At 36.0% G+C, this 25,745-nt stretch overlaps 1 protein-coding gene and 1 pseudogene across 5 annotated transcripts in view; one reads left to right on the top strand and one right to left on the bottom strand.

Annotated features, from left to right (window-relative positions):
- Positions 1-25,745, top strand: part of FUT8 (fucosyltransferase 8) — a 316,354-nt gene that overhangs the window by 206,244 nt on the left and 84,365 nt on the right. For all 5 annotated transcript variants that reach the window (XM_034992730.1, XM_034992728.1, XM_034992729.1 and 2 more), the window contains 3 exons: positions 11,319-11,434; positions 11,551-11,713; positions 18,853-18,967. In XM_034992730.1, the coding sequence (XP_034848621.1) occupies positions 11,319-11,434; positions 11,551-11,713; positions 18,853-18,967 (394 nt within the window). The remainder of the gene's footprint in view (positions 1-11,318; positions 11,435-11,550; positions 11,714-18,852; positions 18,968-25,745) is intronic.
- LOC118002347 lies at positions 3,801-4,179 on the bottom strand (annotated as a pseudogene).

Here is a 25,745-nt window from a genome sequence, read left to right as displayed (position 1 = left end):
TCCAAACTCTAGCTGTCTCAGTTTTTTAGACACAGTTTCATCATTTCAGAAAATTTATCAGGATCCACCTGAATTCTCCTTCTCTGTAGTCAGGAATTTCTCTCAAGGCAGTAAACTGGGGCAATAGAAGGGGTGTCATCATTTGTATTTCTTTTCTGGGGGTCACTGCCCTTTGTTGTCTGATTCCAGTGTTTTTTCACTTTATTAGGATATAATTGATAAATAACATTGTGTAAGGTTAGGGTTACAGCATGGTTTGATACATATCTATATTATGAAATGATTACCACTAAAAGATTAGTTAACACAACCACCTCAACTCTTTGAAATTTTCAAGTATACAATACAGTATTGTTAACTGTAGTCACTATGCTGTACATTAAATTCCCCAGAATTTATTCATCTTAGAATCATAAGTTTATACCCTTGACCAACATCTCCCCATTTTCTCCACCCCTCAGCCCTTGGCAACTACCAGTCTACTCTCCATTTCTGTGAGTTTTGATTTTTATGTTTCACATAAAAGTGAGGCTGTACAGCATTTGTCTTTTTCTTTCTGACTTAGTTCATTTAGCATAACGCCTTCAAGGTTCATGTGTATTGTTGCAAATGGCAGTATCTCCACCTTTGTTAGGGCTGAATAATATACCTGTGTGTGTGTGTGTGTGTGTGTGTACACCCAATGCCAAGACACACACACACCCTATATACCATATATTCTTTATCTGTTCATCCTTCAACAGACACTTAGGTTTTTTCCATGCCTTGGGTATCGTGAATAATGATGCATTGAACATAGAAATGAACATGTTTCTTTGAGATACTGATTTTATTTCCTTTGGATATATACCCACTAGGATTACTGGATCATATGGTAGTCCTATTTTTAAATTTGTAAGGAATGTCCGTACTGTTTTCCATAGAGACTGAATCAATTTACATTCCTGTCAACAGTGTGAAAGTTTCCCTTTTCTCCACATCCTTACTAGCACTTGTTATTTCCTGTCCATTTGATGACAACCGTTCTAACAGGTGTGAGGTGGTATCTCATTGTGGTTTTCATTTGCATTTTCGTGATGATTAGTGGTGTTGATCATCTTCCATGTACCTTTGCAAATGTTAGCCGTTTATATGTTGACTTTGGAAAAATGTATATTCTAATCCTTTACTAATTTTTTAATCAGATGATGATTTTTTTTTCAGTTTTCAGTTTTTGCTACTGAGTGACATGAGTATTTTATAGATATTTGATATTAGCCCCTTATCAGATATATGGTTTGCAAATATTTTCTCCCATTCAATAGATTCCTTTTCATTCTGTTGATCATTTTGTTTGCTGTGCAAAAGCTTTTTATTTTTTTTTTATTTTTAAGGATTTTATTTATTTATTTGAGAGAGAGAATGAGAGAGAGCACATGAGAGGGGGGAGGGTCAGAGGGAGAAGTAGACTCCCCGCCGAGCAGGGAGCCCAATGCGGGACTCGATCCGGGACTCCAGGATCACGACCTGAGCCGAAGGCAGTCGCTTAACCAACTGAACCACCCAGGCGCCCTGCAAAAGCTTTTTAATTTGACGTAGTCCAAGTTGTTGTTTTTTGCTTTTGTTGCTTATGCTTTTGCTATCATATCCAAAAAATCATTGCTAAGACCAGTATCAAGTTTTAACTTTTGTTTCCTTCTAGAGTTTTATGGTTTCAGGTCTTTTACTTAAGTTTTTAATCCATTTTGAGTTAAATTTTATGAGTGGGGGTAAGATAGGGGTCCAATTTCATTCTTTTGCATATGGTTATCCAGTTTTCCCAGCATCATTTCTTGAAGAGGACTATCCTTTCCCCATTGAGTATTCCTGACTCCCTTGTTGATTATTAGCTGACTGCATGTGCAAGGCTTTATTCCTGAGCTCTTGATTCTGTTCCATTGGTCTGTATATCTGTTGTTGTTTTGGGTTTTTTTTTAAAGATTTTATTTATTTATTTGATACAGAGAGAGAGACAGAGAGCAAGCACAAGCAGGGGGAATGGCAGGCAGGGGGGAAGCAGGCTCCCCACTGAGCAAGAAGCCTGATGTGGGGCTCGATCCCAGGACCCTGGGATCATGACCTGAGCCGAAGACAACTGCTTAACTGACTGAGCCACCCAGGTGCCCCTGTATATCTGTTTTTTTATGCCATGCCATACTGCTCTATATTCTACAGCTTTGTAATAGTGTTTGAAATGAGGAAGTGTGATGCCTCCAACTTTGTTCTTTCTTAGTATTGCTTTGTCAGAATAGTGTCTTTTGTGTTTCCATACAAATTTTAGGATTTTTTTTTTTCTCTGAAAAATGTCATTAGAATTATGGCAGGGATTGTGTTGAATCTATAGATAGCTTGGGTAGTATGGATATTTTACAATGTTAATTTTTCTGATTTAAGAACATGAATATTTTTCTATTTAGATCTTTTTTCATCAAAGTCTTATAGTTTTCGGGCGCCTGGGTGGCTCAGTCATTAAGCGTCTGCCTTCGGCTCAGGTCATGATCCCAGGGTCCTGGAATCAAGTCCCACATCGGGCTCCCTGCTAGGCGGGGAGCCTGCTTCTCTCTCTGCCTCTGTCTCTCTGTCTCTCTGACTCTCATGAATAAATAAATAAAACATTAAAAAAAAAACTTACAGTTTTCAGTGTACAAATCTTTCACCCCCCCTTTTATTCCTAAGTATTTTATTTTTTTTGGTGCTGTGTGAATGGATTTTTTAAAATTTCTTTTTCAGATGTTTCATTATTAGTGTATAGAAATGTAATTGATTTTTATGTTTCTTTTGTATCCTGCTACTTCACTGAATTTATTGATTAGTTGTAACAGTTGTTTTGGTGAACTCTTCAGGATGTTTTATATACAAGGTTATATCATCTGCAAACAAAGATAGTTTTACTTTTTCCTTTCTGAATTGGGTGCTTTTTATTTTATTTTATTTTTTTGCCTGATTGTTCTGGCTGTGAGTTCCAGTACTGTGTTTAACAGGAGTAGTGAGAGTGGACTCTTTTGTGTTGTTCCTGATCTTAAGAGGAAAAGCTTTCAACCTGTTACCATTGAGTATGTTAGCTGAAGTCTTGTCATATATGGCCTCTTAATGTAGAGGTACATTCCTTCTATACCCACTTTGTTGAGAAATCTTACCATGAAAGAATGTTGAATTTTATCAAATGCTTTTTCAGAATCCATTGAGATAATTACATGATTATTATAGTTTGGCCTATTAATGTGATGTATCAGATTTAATCACATATATTGAACCATCCTTGCATCCTAGGAATGAATCCCACTTGATCATGGTATATGATCCTTTTAATGTGCTGTTTTGGTGTGCTAGTATTTTGCTGAGAATTTTTTTATCTGTATACTTTAGGGATATTGGCTTGTAGTTTTCTTCCCTTGTAGTGTCCTTATCTGGCTCTGGTAGCAGGATAATGCTGACCTTGCAAAATGAATTTGGAAGTGTTCCCTTCAGTTTTCTGGAACAGTTTGAAAAGGATTGGCATTAATTTTTTTTTTTTTTTTAATGTTTTGTCGAATTTGCCCTTAAAGCCATCTGGTACTGAACTTTTCTTTGTTGGGAGATTTTTGGTTGCTTGCTCAATCTTCTTACTCGTTATTAGTGTATTCAGATTTTTTTTATTTCTTGATAGATTGTATGTTTTTGGGAATTTACTCATTTCTCCTAGGCAGTCCAATTTGTTGGCATATAATTATTCCTAAAGTCTCTTACAATTCTTTGAATTTCTGTGGTACCAGTTGTAATGTCTTCTCTTTCATCTCTAATTGTTTTTAAGGTTTCAAATGTACTTTATTTCTTCAATCATGCCATATTTTAATGGGTTCACAGTACTTTTACTTGGCATCAATTATGAGTTGGTTTTGAAGCAATTCAGTATTACACCAGCTGGGATGATTACTGATCTCTCCATTCCTTTGGGTTGACTCTGCCAACAGGAGACAGGTTCCATTCTATTCCAATTTGTGTTGCTGTATATGCCCATACAGCAACACAGAAAGTGGCTCTACTAGCTAATACAGCATTGCTATATTTGTCAGGGAAATCAGGTGTCCCATTCTGGTGGCTCTATCTTGCCATTGTTTGCTGAATGCTTTGAACTTGGAGACAACTTAGAGCATTTTTGGCCATGGGAAACATCATGAAGCTGAAGACAAAACGGTGGCAACTGCAGCTATTGGTTAGCTACAATTTCGTGCCAAGTCCCCTTGCAAAGAGCCCTGAAAAACCTCTGATTTTTTTTTTTTTTGCCCTTTTTTTCTTGGTAAATCTAGCTAAAGGTTTGTCAGTTTTGCTTATCTTTTCAAAAAACCAACTTTTAGTTTCATTAAGCTGTCTTATTGTTTTCCTCTTCTCCATTTCACTTTCTTTCTGCTCATATTTTTGTTATTTCCTTCCTTCTGCTTATTTGGAATTAGTTTGTTCTTTTTCCATTTCCTTAAAATATAAATTTAGATGGTTTATTTGAATGTCTCATTTCTTAATATAAGTATTATCACTATCAACTTCTGTCTTAGATCTGCTTTTCTGTATCCCCTATGTTTTGGTATGTTGGTTTTCCATTTTCATTTGTTTCAAGATATTTTTTTATTTCCTTTTTGATTTTTTTCTTTGGCCCATTTTTTCCTCAGGAGTGTGGTTTTTTATTTCTACATATTTGTGGATTTTCCATTTTTTTCTCCTGTTACCTAGTTCTAGTTTCATACCATTTGGTCAGGAAAGATACTTGGAATGATTTCAGTCTTCTAAATTTGCTAAGACATTTCTTGTGACCTAAAATATGATCTGTCCTGGAGAATGTTCCATATGTGCTTGAATGTGTATTCTGCTGCTGTTGGTTGGAATGTTCTGTATGTGCCGATGAGGTCAGTTTTGTCTAAAGTATAGTTTAAATCCAGTATTTCCTTATTAACTTTATGTTTGATCAATCCATTGTTGGAGGTGGGGTCCCCACAGTAGTAGTAGAACCTGCTATTATTGTTGTCTGTTTCTCCCTTCAGATCTGATAATAGCTGCTTAATATATTTAAGTGCTGTAATGTTAGGTACGTATATGTTTACAATTGATATATACTCTTGGATGACTGACGTCTTTATCATTCTATAATGAACTTCTTTGTCTTTTGTTACAGTTTTTTTACCTAAAGTCTATTTTTTCTGGTAGTATAGTTACTCCTGCTCTCTTTTGGTTACCATTTTCATGGAATATTATTTTTCATCCTTTCACTGGAAGAGCCTATATGTGTCCTTAAAGCTGATGTAAATATTACCAGCAGCATATACTTAGATCTTTTTTTTTAATCCATTCAGCCACTCTCTTCCTTTTGATTGGAGAATTTAATCCATTTACATTTAAAGTACTTATTGATAGGTAAACACTAATGCTATCATATTAATTATTTTCTGGATGTTTTGTAGTTTTTCCCCTTTCTTCCTCACTTGCTGTCTTCCTTTGTGATTGATGATTTTACTTGGTGGTATTCTTTGATTGTATTCTCTTTATCTTTTGTGCATCTACTGTTGGTTTTTGTTTTATGGTTACGATGAGAGTTACATGAAACATCTTATAATAGTCTATTTTAAGCTGATTACAACCTAACTTTGATCATCCAAAAAAACCTCTACCCTTTTACTCTCTCCCCACATTTTATGTTTGAATGTCACAATTATATCTTTTTATATTGTATAGGGGTTAACAAATAATTGCAATTATAGTCTGTCTTTTAATTTTTATGCCAGAATGAAATGATTAAAACACTACGATATTACAGTATTGTAGTATTCTGAATTTAGTTATATACTTTCCTTTACTATGGGTTTTATATTTTTATATGTTTTCATGTTACTAATTAGCATCTTTTCATTTCAACTTAAAAGAACTTTTAGCATTTCTTATAAGGCTGGTCTGGTGGTGATGACCTCCCTCAACTTTTGTTGCTCTTGGAAATTCCTTATCTCTACTTCATTTTTGAAGGACAGCTTTGTCAGATGAAGTGTTCTTTGTTAGTAGTATTTTTCTTACAGCACTTTGAATATATTATCCCACTCTCTCCTGACCTGTAGGGTTTCTGCTGAGAAAGCCACTGATAGCCTCATGGAGGTTCCCTTGTATGTAAAAATTTTTTTTTCTCTTGCTGCTTTTAAAATTTTCTGTCTTTGATTTTAGATAGTTTTATTATAATGTGCCTTAGAGAAGATTTTTTTGGGTTGAAACTTTAAAGGGGCTTTCAGGCTGCATGAACTTAGATGTCCAAATCTCTCGCCAGATTTCGGAAATTGTAACTTTAAATAAGCTTTCTGCCCCTTTCTCCTTCTCTTTTCCTTCTGGGACTCCAATAATTATAGATTGTTTCTCTTATGGAATCCCATAATTCATACAGTCTTTTTCACTTTCTAAATTTTTTTCTTCTTGCTCCTCTAACTGGATAATTTCAAATGACTGCTTCAGATTCACAAATTTTTTCTGCTGCTTGGTCAGGTCTATTGTTGAAGCTCTCTATTGAATTCTTCAGTTCCGTTATTGTATTTTCCAGCCCTAGAATTGCTTTTTTGTTTTATTTTATTTTTTTTTTTATGGTTTCTGTTTTTTGGTGAACCTTCCATTTTGTTCATGTATTGTTTTCCTAATTTTGTTTAGTTGCCTATCTGTATTATCTTGTAGTTACCAAATTCCTTTAAAAGGATTGTTCTAAATTCTTTTTTATATAGTTAATAGATCCTTTTTGAAATTTTTAATTATTTATTTTTTTAGATCTTTATTTCTTTAAGGTTAGTTATTAGAGCTTTATTAGTTTCTTTTGGTGGTGTCATGTTTACTTGATTCTTCCTGATCCTCATAATCTTATGTTGGTATTTGCTCATTTGAGGAAACAGTTTCTTTTCCAGCCATTGTAGGTTTGCTTTGGCAGGGAAAGACCTTCACCATTCAGCTCAGCTGAGGGTTCTGCAGGCAGCTGCTAGCAGCTTCTGGCAAGCAGTGTGTGCCATCAGGTTCTCTAGTTGGGTGGGGCCAGTGTCTGTGCCTCTGAGGTTGGTGGGGGGGAACTGCCACTGTTCTGCAGTCAGGTGGGTCTGATGGCTGGGCTCTGCATTCAAGCATAACTGCTGGCTTGTGTCTGTGTTCAGGCAGAGCTACTTGCTGGGCTTTGCAATCACATATGGTTGGACAGGTTGCAGGTTATGTTTCCTGGCAGGGTGGTATTGCTGGTTGCCCTCTGCGATTGCGTAAGGCCACATGCTGAACTCCAAATTTGCCTCTAGTCAATTGAGTCCCCAAGCTGTGCCCCCTGGCTTGATGGTGCCACTGGCTGGACTCTACATTCAATTAAGGCCATACACAGGGCTTTGCAACCAGATGGGAACTCAGGCTGTGCTCCTTAATCAGATGGGGCTGTAGGCTGTGCCCCAAGTTGGATGGGGCTGCAGGCTAAGCTCTACAATTGAGCAGGCTACTGGCTGTGCTCTGCTGTTTGACAGTGTCTCTTGCTGGGCTTTCTGGTTGGGAATGACTAGCAGCTGTACCCCACAGTTGGATGGGACTGAAGGCTGTGCTCCATGGTCAGGCAGGGTTACCTTCTGGGCTCATTGGTCTGGTGGAGCCACAGGCTATACTTTGTGATTGGGTGGGGTGACTGGCTCTGTATTCTGTCTGGGTCAGTCTGCAAGCTATGCCCAGCAATTGGATGGGGCTGTAGGCTATCTGTGCTGTTGGATAGAGCTGTCAGGTTGAGCCCCAGAGCTGGAAGCTATGCTCAACAGTAGGGTGGTGCTGCTGGGGTTGGCTCCCTACCTGAATGGAACTGTAGAATGGGCTGTGTGGCTGCCTGGGATCCCTGGCCAGGATTCCCAGTCAGGAGCTGCTGGAGGCTATGGAGGCTATTACTTAGACGTTTGATGGGGCTACTGACTTGCTTCACTGCCTAGGCAGGCCATAGGATGTATCGTATGCTGCCCATGGCTGCCTGGCATCTTTGGTCAGTCTTCTCTTTTGGGTGGGACTGGAGACTATGCCCAGCAGTTAGGTGTGGCCAGTGACTTGTTTCTCTGCTTTAGTGGGCCATAGGATGTGCTGCATAGGCCCAGCAGCTTAGGGCAGGCTTCCTGCTTAAGTGGGGCTGGAGGCTATGCTCAGCATTTGATCAGGGCTGCTGACTTGCTTCTTGTGTAGGTGGGACTCCTCACCAAGGTATCCCTTTGGCTGGGGACCCAAACCAAGAAGAACTGCCATTTAAGCTCCCTGGCCAGTTGGAGGCACTAGCTCAGCTCTGCAAATGATCAGAGCCAGGGTCTGGGATCTCTGCCCAGGCCCCACAACTAACAGGAATGCTGTTGGCCAAGATCTGCACGCTTGTTGCTATGGGTCCCTTTCCCCTTCTCTAACTGTAGCTGATTCTCACAGTAGTCTCTGTGAGGCATTGCTTAAGTGGAGCTCCCAGGAGGCATCAGGGATGCTAGGGAAGCTTGATGTCCACCTTGCACTCTTCCTTTTCTCACTGGAGAAACTGTAGTGAGCACTGCACTGACCTGGGGGAGGAACAATGCAGTCATAGTGAAACTGCTCCTCTTACCTTATTCTAATGAGGTTTTTCTCGGGTTTTGTGGCCCAAGTGAATGCTTCAGCCTCACCACCATATTCTGGGAACTTCACAAATATCTTGTCTTTAGATAGTTGCTAGTTGCCCTTTCCCTGAAGGGGACCGAAGTTGGGAACCACCTATTTTGCTATCTTTCTAGTGGCGGTCTCCTGATACCAGTTTTATTAAACCATTGTTAAATACGTTTTGTCTGGGTTTTCACTTGTTTCAGGAATTATGGTAAATTTAATCTCTGTTGCTTCATCTTGATAGGAAGAAGATGTCCTATATATCTTTTGTATAGTGAGTATGATTAAAAAAAAAAAAACCCTCAAATCCCAAATATACAGGTAATGTCCTTGCAGATTGACTCTTTTCTGGATGGGTTTTGGAAAGAATAGTCCTTATTGTGTACTTTTTTTACACTGGCTTCTCCATTACTTTTATCTACAGTGTATCCACAGTTGGATTAGATTATTGTATATTATAATGTAATATAAATTACTAATTCATGTATGTTTTATTAAAATTAAATTGGATTTAGTACTTAATGGAAATCTGCTGAAATGATTTTATGCTGTTTTTTCTTACCTATTTTACACTAATGTTTTTCCATCAATATATGAAGAAATGAGATAAAAAGGAGAACCTAGACATATCTTTGTATTGTCTGAAATTTTCTATCGTTAAGGTATGTTCTGGAAAAGGACATTCTTGTCCTATGGCATATTGCTGTCAAAATAAATTCCAAGAGGTAGTAGTTTTATTCTGTTTTCAAATTATTTCCTAGAAATCAGCCATCTAATTCAGAAAGAGATTAAAAGCCAAATTTTAAAAATTATATACCAGGAAATGCCTCATTTATGAATGTATGCACATTTGAGCTTATAAATTGGGTAATTGTGCACCTAACAACTCTATATATTTTATCATTATTCACTTTATATGTATACAAATGAAGGCTTTGTAATTCAAATTTTGTAGCCTGGGATACTCATGGTTAGAGAATCATTATTTTTCATGCTGCTGTTCAATGTTAATGCATACAATTACAGAATACCTCATTTACTCTGGTAGAGCTATACCAAGAGCTTCTTTACTAAACATGTATTCTGAAGTGGTATAGGTAAGTAATAGTTAATTTGGCTTCCTCTGCTATATAAAAAAGGGTTCGAAAAGGAATAAGAAATCTGTATTGGAGTCTTTGCATCAAATGACTGAGTTGACATCTGAATTTAAGTTCTGCCAAGTATATTTTAAAAATTGTTTCCTTAAAATGATTGTGATAAGGATACCCCAGATATTTTGAGATTACAGCTCATCTCTAAAATGATTGAGCCCAGATACAATAGTCCTGAAAGTTTATTGCCAAATATTGTGCTAAGTACTTTTATAGATTTTGGAAGAAAAATCAGCCATTATTTAATCTTCACAATAATTACGCAAATGTATATATACAGATGGATGTATGGATGTGTATGTGTATGTGTGTTAGTTTTCTATGGCTGCTGTAACAGATACCACAGACTTTGTGGCTCAAAACAATAGAAATGTATTCTCTTACAGTTTGGGAGCTGGAAGTCTGAAGTGAGTTTTACTGGGCCAAAACCGAAGTGTCAGCAGGGCCATATTTCCTCTGGGAAACTCTAGGGGAGAATCTGTTCCCTTGCTTTTCCGGGCTTCTAAAGTTGCATTCCTCATATTTGTTGCTCATGACCCCACCACCCTCCATCTTTAAAGCTAATAGCCACACCATCTTCTCCTCTTTTACAGTAAAATCTCCCTCTTATAAGAACCTTTGTGATTACAGTTGGGGCGCACCTGGATAATCCAGGATGATATCTTACCCCCCCATCTCAAGATCCTTAACTTAATTAATCACATATTTAAAGTTTCTTTTGCCATATAACGTAGCATTTATAGGTTCCAGGATTGGGATGTAGATGTCTTTTATGGCTAAAATGGAGTACAGAATATTGCCAAAGTCATATAAAAACAAACCATGTTAAGAACAAGTCCTGTTTGTAAGTTGTACAGATAGGTTGATCATATAAACAAGAGATCCTGGAGTTCCTCTGCTATGTTCCAACATTTTATGTTGTTGACTGGTATTTTTCATTTCTGATGGAAACAAACAGGACATTAATCTTCAGGTGTTTTTCCTGATATACTTCATCTCCTAGTCTTGTCTTACCCTTCTATAAAACCAGTACTTAGTAATCTAAGGTCATGAGTTCATGAATTGGAGCACAGATTTACATAGCCTGATACTGTGGTTAATTCAGAAATAATTTGTATTTGCTATTTGAGCACAGGCACATGTTCAGATACATGCTTTCTTATTTCCCTTAAGCCTTTTTGTCACCCTGTCCTTCACCTTTGTTGCTCTTGACACTAATGAAGAATTGACCACTTTGCTACTGATGGTGTTTTTCTAAGTAATATGATGAGAGTTTTTAGGACACAGTTCTAAAGATTCCTTTATTCCTAGAAGATCATAGATTTCTGAGCTAGATTATTTTTTCTGTTTTTGTTCAGTATCATTCCATTGTTTATGCTTTATCCTACACCTTTGGAGAAAAAATTTTATTTTGTACTTCTAATATATGGTTTGTGACTTCTAGAGTTACCGAGAAATATGTTGTAGCAAAGTAAGCTTTAATTTTGTTGCATAATTTATAAGCTAAATGTTTACATTTTCTTTTTTGAACTACAGGATACCAGAAGGTCCCATTGATCAGGGGCCAGCTTCAGGAAGGGTTCGTGCTTTAGAAGAACAGCTTTTGAAGGCCAAAGAACAGATTGAAAATTACAAGAAACAAACTAGAAATGGTAGGTGATTATGCAGTGTTTTTCCTCTTTAATATGTTGATATTACCACAAATAATTAAAGACTTTCTTTCATCAAAATGTTGGGAATATTGATACTATTTATTCTTTGACTGCAGGTCTGGGGAAGGATCATGAAATCCTAAGGAGGAGGATTGAAAATGGAGCTAAAGAGCTCTGGTTTTTTCTACAAAGTGAATTGAAGAAATTAAAGAATTTAGAAGGAAATGTACTCCAAAGACATGCAGATGAATTTCTGTCAGATTTGGGACATCATGAAAGGTGCTATTCTTTTTTTACATTTCACTTGGGCTTTGGTAAAGATTATAATCTAAGAATATAAACTGGAATTTCTGTTAATTTCCCTGCTGAATGGTAAGTGATACCTACCATATTTAGGAGAAGAGTACCTGAGGTTTCAAGGACAATAATTCCCAAACGTAGTTCATCAACTAAAACATATCACTGGAAAATATTATTTAAAATGTATTTCTAGGGGCACCTGGGTGGCTCAGTCGGTTAAGCATCTGCCTTTGTCTCAGGTCATGATCCCAGGGTCCTGGGATCAAGGCCCACATCGGGCTCCTTGCTCAACAGGGAGCCTGCTTCTCCCTCTGCCTGCTGCTCCTCCTGCTTGTGCTCTCTCTCTCTCTCTGCTCTCTCTCTGACAAATAAATAAATCTTAAAAAAAAAATTTTTAAATAAAAATAAAATGTATTTCTAGAAATCTTTTTTTAAAATTTTTATTGTTATGTTAATCACCATACGTTACATCATTAGTTTTTGATGTAGTGTTCCATGATTCATTGTTTGTGCATAACACCCAGTGCTCCATGCAGAACCTGCCCTCTTTAATACCCATCACCAGGCTAACCCATCCTCCCACCCCCCTCCACTCTAGAACCCTCAGTTTGTTTTTCAGAGTCCATCGTCTCTCATGGTTCGTCTCCCCCTCCGATTCCCCACCTTCATTTTTCACCTCCGGCTATCTTCTTTTTTTTTTTTTTTTCTTAATATATATTGCTTTATTTGTTTCAGAGGTACAGGTCTGTGATTCAACAGTCTTGCACAATTCACAGCACTCACCATAGCACATACCCTCCCCAATGTCTACCACCCAGCCACCCCATCCCTCCTACCCCACCCCCAACTCCAACAACCCTCAGTTTGTTTCCTGAGATTAAGAATTCCTCATATCAGTGAGGTCATATGATACATGTCTTTCTCTGATTGACTTATTTTGCTCAGCATAACAGCCTCCAGTTCCATCCACGTCGTTGCAAATGGCAAGATCTCATTCCTTCTGATGGCTGCATAATATTCCATCGTATATATATACCACATCTTCTTTATCCGTTCATCTGTCGCTGGACATCTTGGCTCTTTCCACAGTTTGTCTATTGTGGACATTGCTACTGTAAACATTGGGGTGCACGTACCCCTTCGGATCCCTACATTTGTATCTTTGGGGTAAATACCCAGTAGTGCAATTGCTGGATCGTATGGTAGCTCTATTTTCAACTTTTTGAGGAACCTGCATCCTGTTTTCCAGAGTGGCTGCACCAGCTTGCATTCCCACCAACAGTGTAGGAGGGCTCCCCTTTCTCCGCATCCCCGCCAACATCTGTCGTTTCCTGACTTGTTAATTTTAGCCATTCTGACTGGTGTGAGGTGGTATCTCATTGAGGTTTTGATTTGGATAGAAATCTTTATATAATAAGCCCTAAGTAAACTCTGAAGGTAGTGATGTCAGCCAGTAATACATTAAAATATCTTCCTGTAAATTTCCTTCATATACAATCAATAATTGGAGTATGCAGTTTTTACATTACAGTACATTGGAACTCATACTGAGGCTGGCAGTTATGTTTCTAATTCAGACATTAAAAACTTTAAAATAGCACCTTTTTAGGATTTCTAATTAAAGGTTAACAGTTTTTTGATTAAAGGGTGCATTCTTTTAATTATTTTTCTATTTAGTTGCTAGAAATAAGAATCTGAAATCTCCTGTTAAGTTTATTTCTCCTGTTTACACATTCCTGAAAATATGCAGTTTATCTTCCATAGAAAGGAAAACCTTTTGGTACTGGTGTATTCATGCAGAACACAGTGTATCTGAGAATCATTATAAATAAAATGAAACCTGTCCTTATGCCTATTATATATACAAGTCTATATTCCCAGTAGGATTCTGATGGCAATTACTGTCTCATTAGTGAACAGTAAAAGAAAAATTGTTGTATTAACACAACCTACCACTGTGAAGAAGAAAAGAATTACTCCACAACCAAGAGATTCATATATATTAACATCATTAGCAATATTGTACGGATTTTGAAATATTGTTGTGCTATTTTAAGTGAAATTACAAATAAAATCCATCAGTTTATTGGAATCATCTTAGCATTAATCTACAGAAGTAAGCATAAATTTCAAGAGGCATTCAGCCCTCCCTTTGTAAGTTTTAGCCGTACTTAGATCATCAGACCAAATGCTGACTATGTCCTTATTGCTTCTCTACCCTAAAGCTAATTCTGGGCATCATGATTCTGCTAATTGGAGCTGTGTGCTTGTGTGCTTTGCTTATCGAAGCTTTATAGGAAAATGTAGATCTGAAGAGGATTTGAGTTGGGTAGACTAGGTGGTATTTAAAGGAGAATTTTGGCTATTGAATTCTTAGTGTTTAATTTTAAATTTTGAGTGATTTAATTAAAGTACTTGAGAATTTAACTTTCAGGTCTTTCCTAAATTAAAATTATTATTTAAAGAATTATTTTGTGCATATATTTTGTGACTGTATGTCGAAATGGAAAAACACGTACAAATGTAAAAAGTGGGCCCTAAAGTTGATGTAAATCAATGTTAAATTTTTTGTGAGTTGCATTTTGTTTTAAATATATTATGTTCCTGACACTACCTTTTAGTAGATGTTAAATAATACTATTTTACTGAAAACAAAAATGGAAAGGTACCCAAGGTACCCCAGTCAATTTCTTTTGCTATCTAAAGCAGAAGTTCTAAGGAACTTGGGATGTAACTTCACAGGGTAGTAATTTAACTTGAGGCAGCTGTATCAGAATGCAGTGAGACAATAATGAGCAAAAAGCATAGCCAGACACTAGAGAAATAACCCTAAAGTTACGAATGTACAAGTAGAGAGGATTTGTGTGTATGAGGAATATGCCATCTTACTGATAATATTCAAGATTTTTAAGTATAAGAATTAAAATTAAAACAGACTTTTGTGTTTGCCTCTGGTGATTTTTACATTACACAAAAATCCTCATTGCATTTTTACCCTTGCCCGAATATAGTATATAGGTTGCCTCTGGACTAAAAGTCTGTGTTCTCTGAGAAATCAGTTAGAGGTTGAGTTGATCAATGTTTTTGTTCAGCTTTCCCTATGAATCACTTTTGTCAATATTTAGTTCAGAAAGACATCAATTATAGGTAACAAATTTATGGGCTTTTGTTTTTTCGAAAGGGTTTTTTTTTTTTTTTTCTTAAAACTTTGTTCTGGTAGAAACACTGATCCTCTTTTTTTCCCCCTTTCTAAATCAGTTTTATTGTGACATAATTTATATACAATAAAATGTATGTATTTTAGTCTGTGTTTCTATGAGTTTTGACAAATGCTTGCAGTTTTGTTACCACCACCACAATCAAGATACAGAACATTGCTACTACCCTGAGAAATTTCCTCATGCTCTTTTGTAGTCAGCACCTTCCCAACCCCAGTCCTTGGTTGTCATTAGGTCTGTTTCCTGTACCTATAATTTTGCCTTTTCCAGAATTTTGTGTAAATGCAATCATTATATTATGTAGCTTTTTGACTGTGGTTTCTTTCACTTGGCATAATGCACCTGAGATTCACCACGTTGTTCTGTGTATTGGTAGTTGATTCTTCTTATTGCTAAGTAATATCTCACTGTATGGATATACCACTCATAGTTTATCCATTCACCAGTTGAAGGACATTTGGGTTGTTTACTTGTTTTGGTGATTATGCGTAAAGCCACTACAAACATTAACACGCATGTTTTTGCAGAAACATGTTTTCATTGCTTTTGGATTAAATATCTAGAGCTGGATTTGTGGGTCATGTGTTGAGTGTCTCTTTAATTTATAAGACACTGCCAAACTAGATTTTCAAGTGATGGTTTCATTCTAGCAATTGCATATCACCATACTTCCTAGTAATACAGTCAAATTTACCTGCTGCTTTTGACATCATTGATCATGAGTTGACTGTGGCCTCTTTCAAATAGAAGAAAATTAACAGTTTAGAGTGATTATTTTTGTCATTGTGATTTTATTATTTGTGTAGTAGTATGGGTTCAGTGCTTGGATTTATAGCTGTACATATCTGTCCCTGAACCTCTGCGGATATCATGGAAAATTCTGCCTTATCACCATCTTAGGTTGCCCAGAGACATATTTAACTTAATCACTGTTGCTTTGGTTCTTTTTGCATTTCTTATATTGCCAGACACCAATGTTTATGAAGTAGTTCCTGGAGCTACTTCTTTTCTGATTTTAAATTATAGCAATTATTAAACTTCAGACTGAATGACAGGAGGGCTTACAGGGCTGATGAACTATTTCTCAACTTAGTTGACTGAAATTACTGAGAAATTATCTGGTGAAGCAGCACATCTCATTGCTCTGGCCTGGTCTGCATCATCTCATTATCAGTAATATATAAAACGCTTTGGTAAGACTGAGGTGAGATATTTCCCAAATGATAAATGATACTTATGGCTAATTATGCTGATTGTTTGATACTCTGTATAGGGGATTATGTAGCAAAGGAAAGGACTTCGACTCAGATAAGGAGTGCAATATCTGGTTATAGGGAAGATTAGTAGCTTAATAGCTTATAGATTTATTTGATCCGAATTGCTGATCATAGCTATTATAGCACAATAGCTTGTGTTTTCACTCTCTTTATAAGGTAGATGCTACTAGACTGTCTTTGAAAGGTCAAAGAGTTGATATTTCCATTCTTGAAAAGTTAAGTTTTGTGAACCTTCAAAGCTGTTCTTGTTTTTTATTTCATACACACACACACAGGAGGGAATGAAGGAAGACCTTAAGTTCTTTGAGATGTGACCCGATTGAGAATTACATTAAACTGGAATGTAGATCACTCTTTCTTCAGTTTTTAATTCCTTTAGACAAAATGTTTGTGTATGATTGTCTTTCTCCTAAGGAATCCAGGCTTATTTTTAAGTGGTACTAGAACATTCCCCCCAATATCCATGGACAGAGGGAACATTGTCATATGAAATTGTCCTTATTCTTCTTATCACTTAGTCTCTATCAGCCAGATCATGATCCTCCATCTTCAGTAAGGAAACATCCTCCTCTAAAATAAAGTTTGCACTGGAAGGAGAATCTAAAGGTAGAAAAGGTGTCTCATCTAATTGCTCTGATTCTGCTTTGCCTGCCCCCAACCTTACATCTCCTTGGGTGTGGTTGATTGGACACTCTCAAATAAATAAATAAATAAACCTTAAAAAAAAACAGAAAATAAACTTCCAGCTGAGCCCTGTAACACCATTATAGTCTAAGATTTCTCATGTATTTCCATGATCAGCTCACACAATATCATATGGGTGGTGACATTTCCCCTAGTAAAACTATAAAAGAGTACTGTAGGCTACATAATAATCTATAGGGGCCTCAGTTTTATTATCTGAAAAAAACTTAAAAGTTGAACCTCTGTCTGTTGTGTAAGACTGTAAGTTAATTTCTCAAGGAGGCAGTAAGTTGTAGGTTTGGTGTTTCCAACTACAGTTACTCTTTTTCATAAAATATTTTGAAAATGTTTTGACTCTTCAGTTAGAATAATATAAAAATAAAACATCACATAATCAACTGTTGCCCTGTTTAAAGAAGGGCAAACATGGCAACAGTCAAGGTGCAAAGTGTTCTGTGCACTAATGTTGACACATTAAGCAAACGCCTAAAATCCTTCACAGATGACCCACTGTTGGATGAGTATTTTAAATTATGGCTATTATTTTTAACTTTTATTTGTACATTAATAGTTTTGCTTTATTCAAAGATGCTAGCTATTATTAGATACTCTCTGCTAATTGTGTGTAGTTTTAATGGTTTTCTATGATAATAAATAAGACTTTGGTTTTTCCTGTGGGGGTGCCATTGGTTTGTTATTAAATGGTTTAGCAACTAGTAACAGAGAATTGAGACTATGCCATGTACTCCTAGGTAAATCACAATTGTTAAAGGCTGGTTTCATTATCTCTTAAATGAGTTCTCACTAATTAATCCCCTTCTTCAGAGTGCTGTAAGGCACAGGACATTGGATCATTTTTCTGACTGGCCTTCAGTACCATGTATTACTTTCACCCACACCCAGTGGATATTTTCTCTTAGTTGTAGAATTATTAGTAGGTACTCTTCATATACAAGGTAAAAGCTCTGAGACAACTCTGAGGCATTGGAGTATAAATAGCAATGTGTAGTCCATTCAGGCTACTATAACAAAAATACCAAAAACTGTGTAGCTTATAAACAACAGAAACATTTCTCACAGTTCTGGAGCCAGGGAAGTCCAAGATCAAGTCCAGATTTGGTGTCTGGTGAGGACCTGCTTTCTTATTCATGGACAGCACCTTCTCACTGTGTCCTCACATGGTGGAAGGGGCTAAGGAGTTCTGTGGAGTCTTTTATAAGAGCACTAATCCCATTCATAAGGGTTCTACCCTCATGACCTAATAAGCACCTCCCAAAGATCCAACTTTGGGCCATACCCTGTTTTTGTGAATAAAGTTTTATTGGAAAACAGGCACATGCATGCATTTACTTACTATCTTTGGCAGCTTTCCTGCTACAAAAGCAAAAGAGGCCCACAAAGCCTGAAATATTTACTATCAGGCCCCTTATAGAAAAATGTTTGCTGAACCTTGGTTTGGAAATTGTTTAAGAGTTATGTCAGAATTTTCCTGTCATCTTTTATTCCAACCACTCAGAGTGTTTATGTATGAAGAGATAAGTTAAGAGGGGTAAAGAAATGACAGAACAAAAATGTAGTATTCAAGTACTGGCACCAACTTATTTCTCTCCCTTATGTTAATTTACCTATTTCTTTGCTATGGGTTTCCACTTCCCCCTGATACCTGTAGTTCTCTGTGTTGGGAAATAAGTGCAGCTGACTGGCCTGGGGGAAAACAGTATATTTTTCTCAGTGGTGGAAATTTACTGTAGAAACGAATCTTGGATGTTAGGGACTAATTGTTGAATTTCACAGTCTTAATAGAAAATAAAGAAGGAGAACCAGCATCAGTGAGCATCAATCAATCTTTATGAAGAATTTGATTCTCTTCTTATGATTTTGTGTAATCCTATGATGAAGTACAAGTAAGTTAAACTTCCAAATGTTGTTTGTTTTATAGGTCTATAATGACGGATCTATACTACCTCAGTCAAACAGATGGAGCGGGTGATTGGCGGGAAAAAGAGGCCAAAGATCTGACAGAGCTGGTCCAGCGGAGAATAACATACCTTCAGGTAAGAAAACTAGGTAAAGAAAGAAACATAAATGCAAAAAGAAGGAAAATCATAATAAGACTAAGAGTTGCTGTTGGTTTTTAGTCTTCCTAGCCCTTTTTTTTTTTTTAAGTATTTACTCATTTTACATATTTGTTCAGAAAGATGCTGTATTATGTCTTCAGTGCAATACAAAGATGTCTAAAACAAAGCCTCTGCTTTAAAGGAGCTACTTCTTACACACACACACACACAACAATGCAAAGTAGGAAGGGGTACATTTTACGTGAGACATACAGATGAAATGCTCATTGAAGGAAGAAATGTCAGGGATAGCTTTGTGGAAAAGGTTTTTGAATTGAGCTGAAAAGGACAATTGGATAGGATTTAGACACACCGAAATGGAAAAGAGTGTACTAGCTGGAGCCTGTGATATGAATAATGGTCCATAGTTGGGAAAGAGCAGGACAGGAACCCATTGAGTAATGGGACATTTTAATTTGTCTGGAGTTTTGGGTTGTGTAAACAGGTGGGGTGTAAAATAAGCTGGAAAAGGTAGGTTTGGGAGCCAGATTGCAGAGGTCCTTGGGTGCAGGTTAAGCTTTATGGTGCATAAGCAGCAAGTGGTTGCTAAAAGATTTTGTTTCATAAACATCATTATAACAGCAAACAGCCACAAGTCCCAGGCCCTTTTACATTTATTCTCGTCTTTTTTGTGTGTTTTCTTCTAACTCTTATTACTGTGCATACTCAATATTACATATTTGTAAGAACAGAATTGATTTACTTTTTAAATTCTGGTTTTTTGCTTAATATGTCATAAGCTTTTTTCTATTTTGGAGCCACATCCCACTTTTGAAAGATTTTTACACTCAAGAGCAGCATGATGAGGGTGGTACTATTAATCTGTATTATTTTGGCTGAACTGGATTAGTATTGGAAGAGACTAGAAGCAAGGAAACCATTTAGAAGGTGAGGACCACCCTGCAGGTGAGAAATATGGAGGTATGTGGCAGTTTGCATTGCAAGTGAAGAGACAAAGGTGAGAGAGACTGGGAAGGTGGAACTGATGGGCCCTTCCAAGTGGGTGAAACAGCTCAAGGGACCAGGATGAGAGGTGCATTGTTATCTGACAGGGAACTTAAAGAAAGAATAGTGTTGGGGTAAACAATGAATTAGAAGTAACTTCATTCAAAATGCTGGAAGTTGAAAACCGCGCCCATCCTTTTCTAATACTATTAATGGTATATTTTCTGTGTACAGTCACTCTGCTTTCCTTCTAAGGTTAAAGTGTCTTGTAAAATTAAAATAATAACAGTGACCTAATTCTCTATATTTCAAGGTGCACATTTTCCTACACTTAAATAGGAAAAAATAGAAAATGAAGTGTTTAAAGAGATCATTAAAAAACAAACTGATTTTGGCATGCTATCTTGGTCTCATACTCCCATGACCATTCATCAGAGGTGTCTGCAGAATGAGAAACACTTGCCTCCTATAGGGAAGAGGTAATTATCTCCTATCAACTAGAACCTCATTCAGTGGACTATAAACAGCTGGTGGTGCAGAACTATCATCCTCATTTAAAATGGAAATAACTATGGTTTCTGAGTTCCTTCCATTTCCACATATTCATTAGATTTTTATTCAACAAAAGTTATATTTAAACTATGATTTGGTCATAGTTCAGCTCCACATACTGTAACAAGTACCTGCCACCTGCTTTAGTTTATTTTTTCTTCTTGGCCAAGTGCTTTTACTTATAGTGCAAATTTGATCCTCTATGTGCTGATTTTTCTGGTTCTGTGTTAGAGAATTTCACTTGTAAATCATGCTAATGATTTAAAACCATGTTGGCTTTTTTAATCTTTTAGACCATAGCAAAACAGCATTTCAGTTGGACCTTACTTTGTTTCAAATATTGCTATTTAACAGATGCTTACTTCCATGCTTTTCTTTTTTTTTCCACTGAAAAAGAAAAAGTGGTTTTTAATATTCAAGAAGATGAGCAAAATCTCAGTAGGAAAAAACATATTTCAGAAAGATATTTTTCTTTAATTATTTAATGTATTCATGATCATTTTTGCCATCTAGTCCAAAAGTTCTCTGAAGTCAGGAACTATATTTTTAACATATTATTTGTTAGAGATTAACAATGGCAGTCACTCACTCTTTACCTTCTTTGGATAGAGGTGAATAAGAGTCCTTTCTCCCATTGCAACAAAATTAAACACATACAGGTAAGGAATGCTTTACTCTGACTGGAGCTTTTATTCCCAGCTTAGAAAAGCACAACAGCTACTTTAAAAAGAATGATTTGTTACTGGTTTAACTAAATGGATTAGGGAGTTTAATGAGATGAGGTGAGCTATTTATACACATTTTTAAGAGTGATTACATTTTTTCCTGTTTTAACTTTTCTTGGTATTCAAATGTATTGGTGTTCCCAAATCATTACTTTAAGTGAAATATTGTAAAAAGGCTATTTAATTAACTTAAATTCTGAGAGACTTCAACAGGCTTAGAAACTGAGTAGTATACTAGATAATAAATCTGTAAAGGGAGATAAGGAAAAAAATCTTTGACCCTTAATACCTGTATTCTACATAAAAATAAGCAGTGCATATAACTTAATGGAGATTTTAGAAGGCTCTCCTTGTTTGGCCTATCAGGCAGCAGTTATATAAAGAATGATAATAATTTGTAGCTAACTAGGAAATAATAGGGAAAAGATACAATAAAAGAAAATGTTTTTAATGGTTTAAATCTGTTCAGGAGATTTTAGTCATTTAAATACCTTATTGTGTTCCCAATAAATAATTCAGATGATTTTATAATTACTTTAGTGATTGGTTTGGACAGTTGAAAACATTTTCAGTTTTACTAGATTTTTACTCATTCTGATGAAATTTATTATCAGTTCTTATTATCACCAACAAGCAGTTTTCTAAACTCTAATTTATTTAAGGTATAGTGCAAGACCTGGTCAAAGAAAACAACCTAGATTAAACCCTTGTCTTAATCCATAATCGGTTTCATTTTAAATCTAAGCCTTTTTGCAACTCTCCAATGCTTTGAATTGAGCAAATATCATTATGTCTCATGAAAATCCTGCTTGACTTAGTCATATAGTTCAGTCAAGTTTAGTCTCAATGTTAGATATTCATTCATTTATTCTATACCATGGTTTTACTTGGGAGAAGCAATTTCATAAAAGTTACTAGAAAGTAAAAAAATACATATGCCAACTAGACTTCAGTGAGACAAAGTTCCATGGTTGTCTTAGTTAAAATTATTTTCTCTTTAGAGTTGAAGGAGTTATGGAGTGGTATAAAAAGGCTAAACTGACTAAAAGATTATAATAATCTTATTGAAGACAACTTTGGGTATCCTGTTAGGCTCAAGTAGAATGGAGCAAGTAATTCTCTTAAGGTCTTAGTCTTCTCTTATGTTTACCTGAAAGGTTCTGTATCCATAAAGTAAACATAATATTGGGTTGTTTTAAATACCATTTTGTGCTGGTCTTTACTAGTGTGCTATGTAAATCATAACAAATTGAGAAAGTGCTGTTTTTTATATTTTGAAATCTAATTTCGGATATCAACTCCAGGCATGTTTTAAAAACTACACATTGCTGATATTTTCATCACGAGTCCACATTTTGCCATAATATAAGTCATTTTTCTAGACTTTTGATTGACATGGAAGAGATTCTGTTTTCATTACTCTTATTATAATTTACTTTGTGGCTTCTAATCAGCTCATATTAAATTCTAATCAGCTCATATTAAACAAACAATGGAAGAGATCACAAATGCCTTAGTTTCTTGTTTGGAACAGTTTGAAGTTGGCAATCACAGTGGTGAGAGCTGCTAGTTAGGGCATATAGCTTATGGCAAAAGGCATTTCCCAGTTTACTTGAAATTATCTGTCTTCTGGTTCAGGATAATTTTTTTTCTACCTAGACCCAAAGTTGACTATTTAAGCAATATTGAGCCCATTTTCAGTGTAATCTAAGTAAAGCATATAAAAAATAACAATAGTAAAAGATGTTTTTGGGGGGCATTGCTTGTTTATGTTGTGAATAGGACTTTACTAACCTACCAGTTTCCAGTAAATTTTCCTTGTTTTCATAGAAAAGTAAAAGATGTGCAAATGGAGAACAAGTATTTTACTTTTCAAAGGAAGATAGAGATTTGTTTTTTCCATTCAAAAACAACAGACTGGCTAGAGATACAGCAATTTCTCTTTTCCTCTGTGGATTCCAGCAATTGTAGGTGGTCTACAAAATGGAAAGTGTCCAGGTCACACTAGGAATGCATTGTTGAGGCTATTAAACATGTATTTCAGATTGTGAAGAGACCCTAACTCCAACACAGGATGTAGACACATTTTTCTTTGACAGGACAAATTCTTTAAAATAGATTTAAGGCTAGAATATAACTATAAACTTCATTTGTCTGCTGGTGTACTGATCATGAGATCAAACCCATCATGAGGTGTCCTCAGAGTTGTGAAGTGTGTTCTAATGAGTGATTCAGACAATAATTACATTTCTGCCCAACAAGGATGAAAACCAAAATAAAGTCAGAGGTAGTAATACTTGTAACTCATTAGGCAAAGTCATTAGCGTAGCTGTATTAAGATGTTAATTAAATATGTAAAACAACTGGAGTAGGGACAAACTTTTAGGACCTTTCCCTGTTTGAAAGAAATTATTAGTTTGAGAAGAGATCAAATAGAGAAAAGTAGACAGTTTCTTAGAACTAAGACTTATGAGTATACTGAGAAGGAGACTATCTTCCTCAAGAACAAAAATATAAACAGTTTTGATGAGGAAAGAACAAGAAGTGGTAAGTAGATACAGTGTCAGGAGTAGCTTTCATGAAATGAAAGAGGGGATTGTTATACTAGAAGTTGATGAAGGACAAAGGTGGTGATAAGAAAAAAAAGAAAATTTATTAAAGGTAGTTTTCTAAGCATTATTAAAAACCACATTATCTTGAATTCTTATAGATTTTACAGAGCCCTTGCATGTGGGAGCATAGGTGTGATTGAATTGTTTGTTTTGTTCACTTATTCAACAAGTATTTGGATGTACTGGACATTAGGTATGTTACTAAGGATTTAATGGTGAACAAACAGATATGGTATGTTGTCTGCCCTCAGAAAGCTTAGAGTTTAGTAACATTCTCAGAGTATCTCTGAATTAATTATCCTCAAATACACACAACTGCATAGACACACAATTTTTTTTAATTCCTGTAGTTTTTTGTTTTGATGTTTATATTTTTGTCTCATTATTTGGATCTTTTTACTAATTCCCCTATCTCTATTACACTAATATTTGCTACAGGCTTTTTTTTTTTTTTTTAAAGATTTTATTTATTTGTCAGAGAGAGAGAGAGCGTGCATAAGCGGGGGGGTGGGGGGTGGCAGGCAGAGGGAGAAGCAGGCTCCCCGCTGAGCAAGGAGCCCGATGCAAGGAGCCCGATGTGGCACTCCATCCCAGGACCCTGGGATCATGATCTGAGCTGAAGGCAGACACCTAACCAACTGAGACACCCAGGCATCCCACTACAGGCTTTTTTATTACTCTTTTTAATAAAGTTTTTATTATGGAAAACTTTCAGCATATATAAAAATGAGAAACTAGTGAACCCCTATGTACCCATTATCCAGCTTTAATAATTATCAATTCATGGTCAGTTTTGTTTCATCTGTACTGCCATCACTCCTTACCATCTGCAGGATCATTTTGAAACAAATCCTAGACATTTTATCATTTTATTTATAAATATTCAGAATAAATTTCTAGAAGTTAAAGATACTTTTTCAAAACATAACTGCATGCTAAGAATAGTTCTTTAATATCAAATAACCAGTCATCGATCAAATTTCTCTGATTGTCAAGCACATTTTTAATGTGCTATTTAAAAACTGATTATCTGGGGAGGAATTCCAAGAGATGGCAGAGTAGGGAGCACCAAGAATCTGTCTCCCCCACCTAGAGACATCAGTTGCACTGGCAGAAACTAATATAACCAATTTGGAACTCTGGAGTCAGTTGAAGGCTTACAACTTCCAGGGGAAGGCTTTGACTGTAAATTGCATTAGGTTTGGTTAATTTCTGCTCTTCAGCTCCACAGTAACTGCCCATCCCCAGCCTCCAGCCTCATGGTAGCAGCTGTGTACATGTTCAGCATAGGAAAATTGATCACTGTAATATTCTGCATCAACAAAATAAAGGAAAAAAAATCTGATCATCTTGGTTGATGCAGAAAAAACATTCAACAAAATTTAATACCTTTTCATGGTAAAAACAATGAACAAAAGAGGAACAGAAGGAAACTACTTCAGCATATAAAAGCTTGATTTTTGTAAATTGATCTTGTATCCTGCAACTTTGTTAAGCTTATACATTAGTTCTAGTAGCTTTTTTGTAGATTCCATCAGGTTTACCACATAGGTTATCATGTCATACCTAAATAAACATGTTTACTTAGTCATTTTCAATTTGGATGCCATTTCTGCAGAACTCTCTTAAAATTCATTCACCTTAATTACATAGTATAATTTAGTATTAGCATAACATACAGTAAATCACAAATTTAGTTCCTTCTTTTAAAATCCTTGCCAAAGTCTGATTTGGGACTTTAGATTTTCTTAGCAAGAGTTTAAAAACATTTTGAGACGCCTAATGATTATGGAGGCAGTTTTTAAATTCCTAACAGTGCGGTCAGCAAAACTCTGCCAGCATTTTGTTGTTGTTTTTGTTGTTGTTGCTTAAATATTTGAG

The sequence above is a fragment of the Mirounga leonina genome, unplaced genomic scaffold (assembly GCF_011800145.1).
Source record: "Mirounga leonina isolate KUSES-001 unplaced genomic scaffold, KU_Mleo_1.0 Mir_82, whole genome shotgun sequence".
NCBI lineage: Eukaryota > Metazoa > Chordata > Mammalia > Carnivora > Phocidae > Mirounga > Mirounga leonina.
This window is presented reverse-complemented; position numbering and strand designations above follow the sequence as displayed.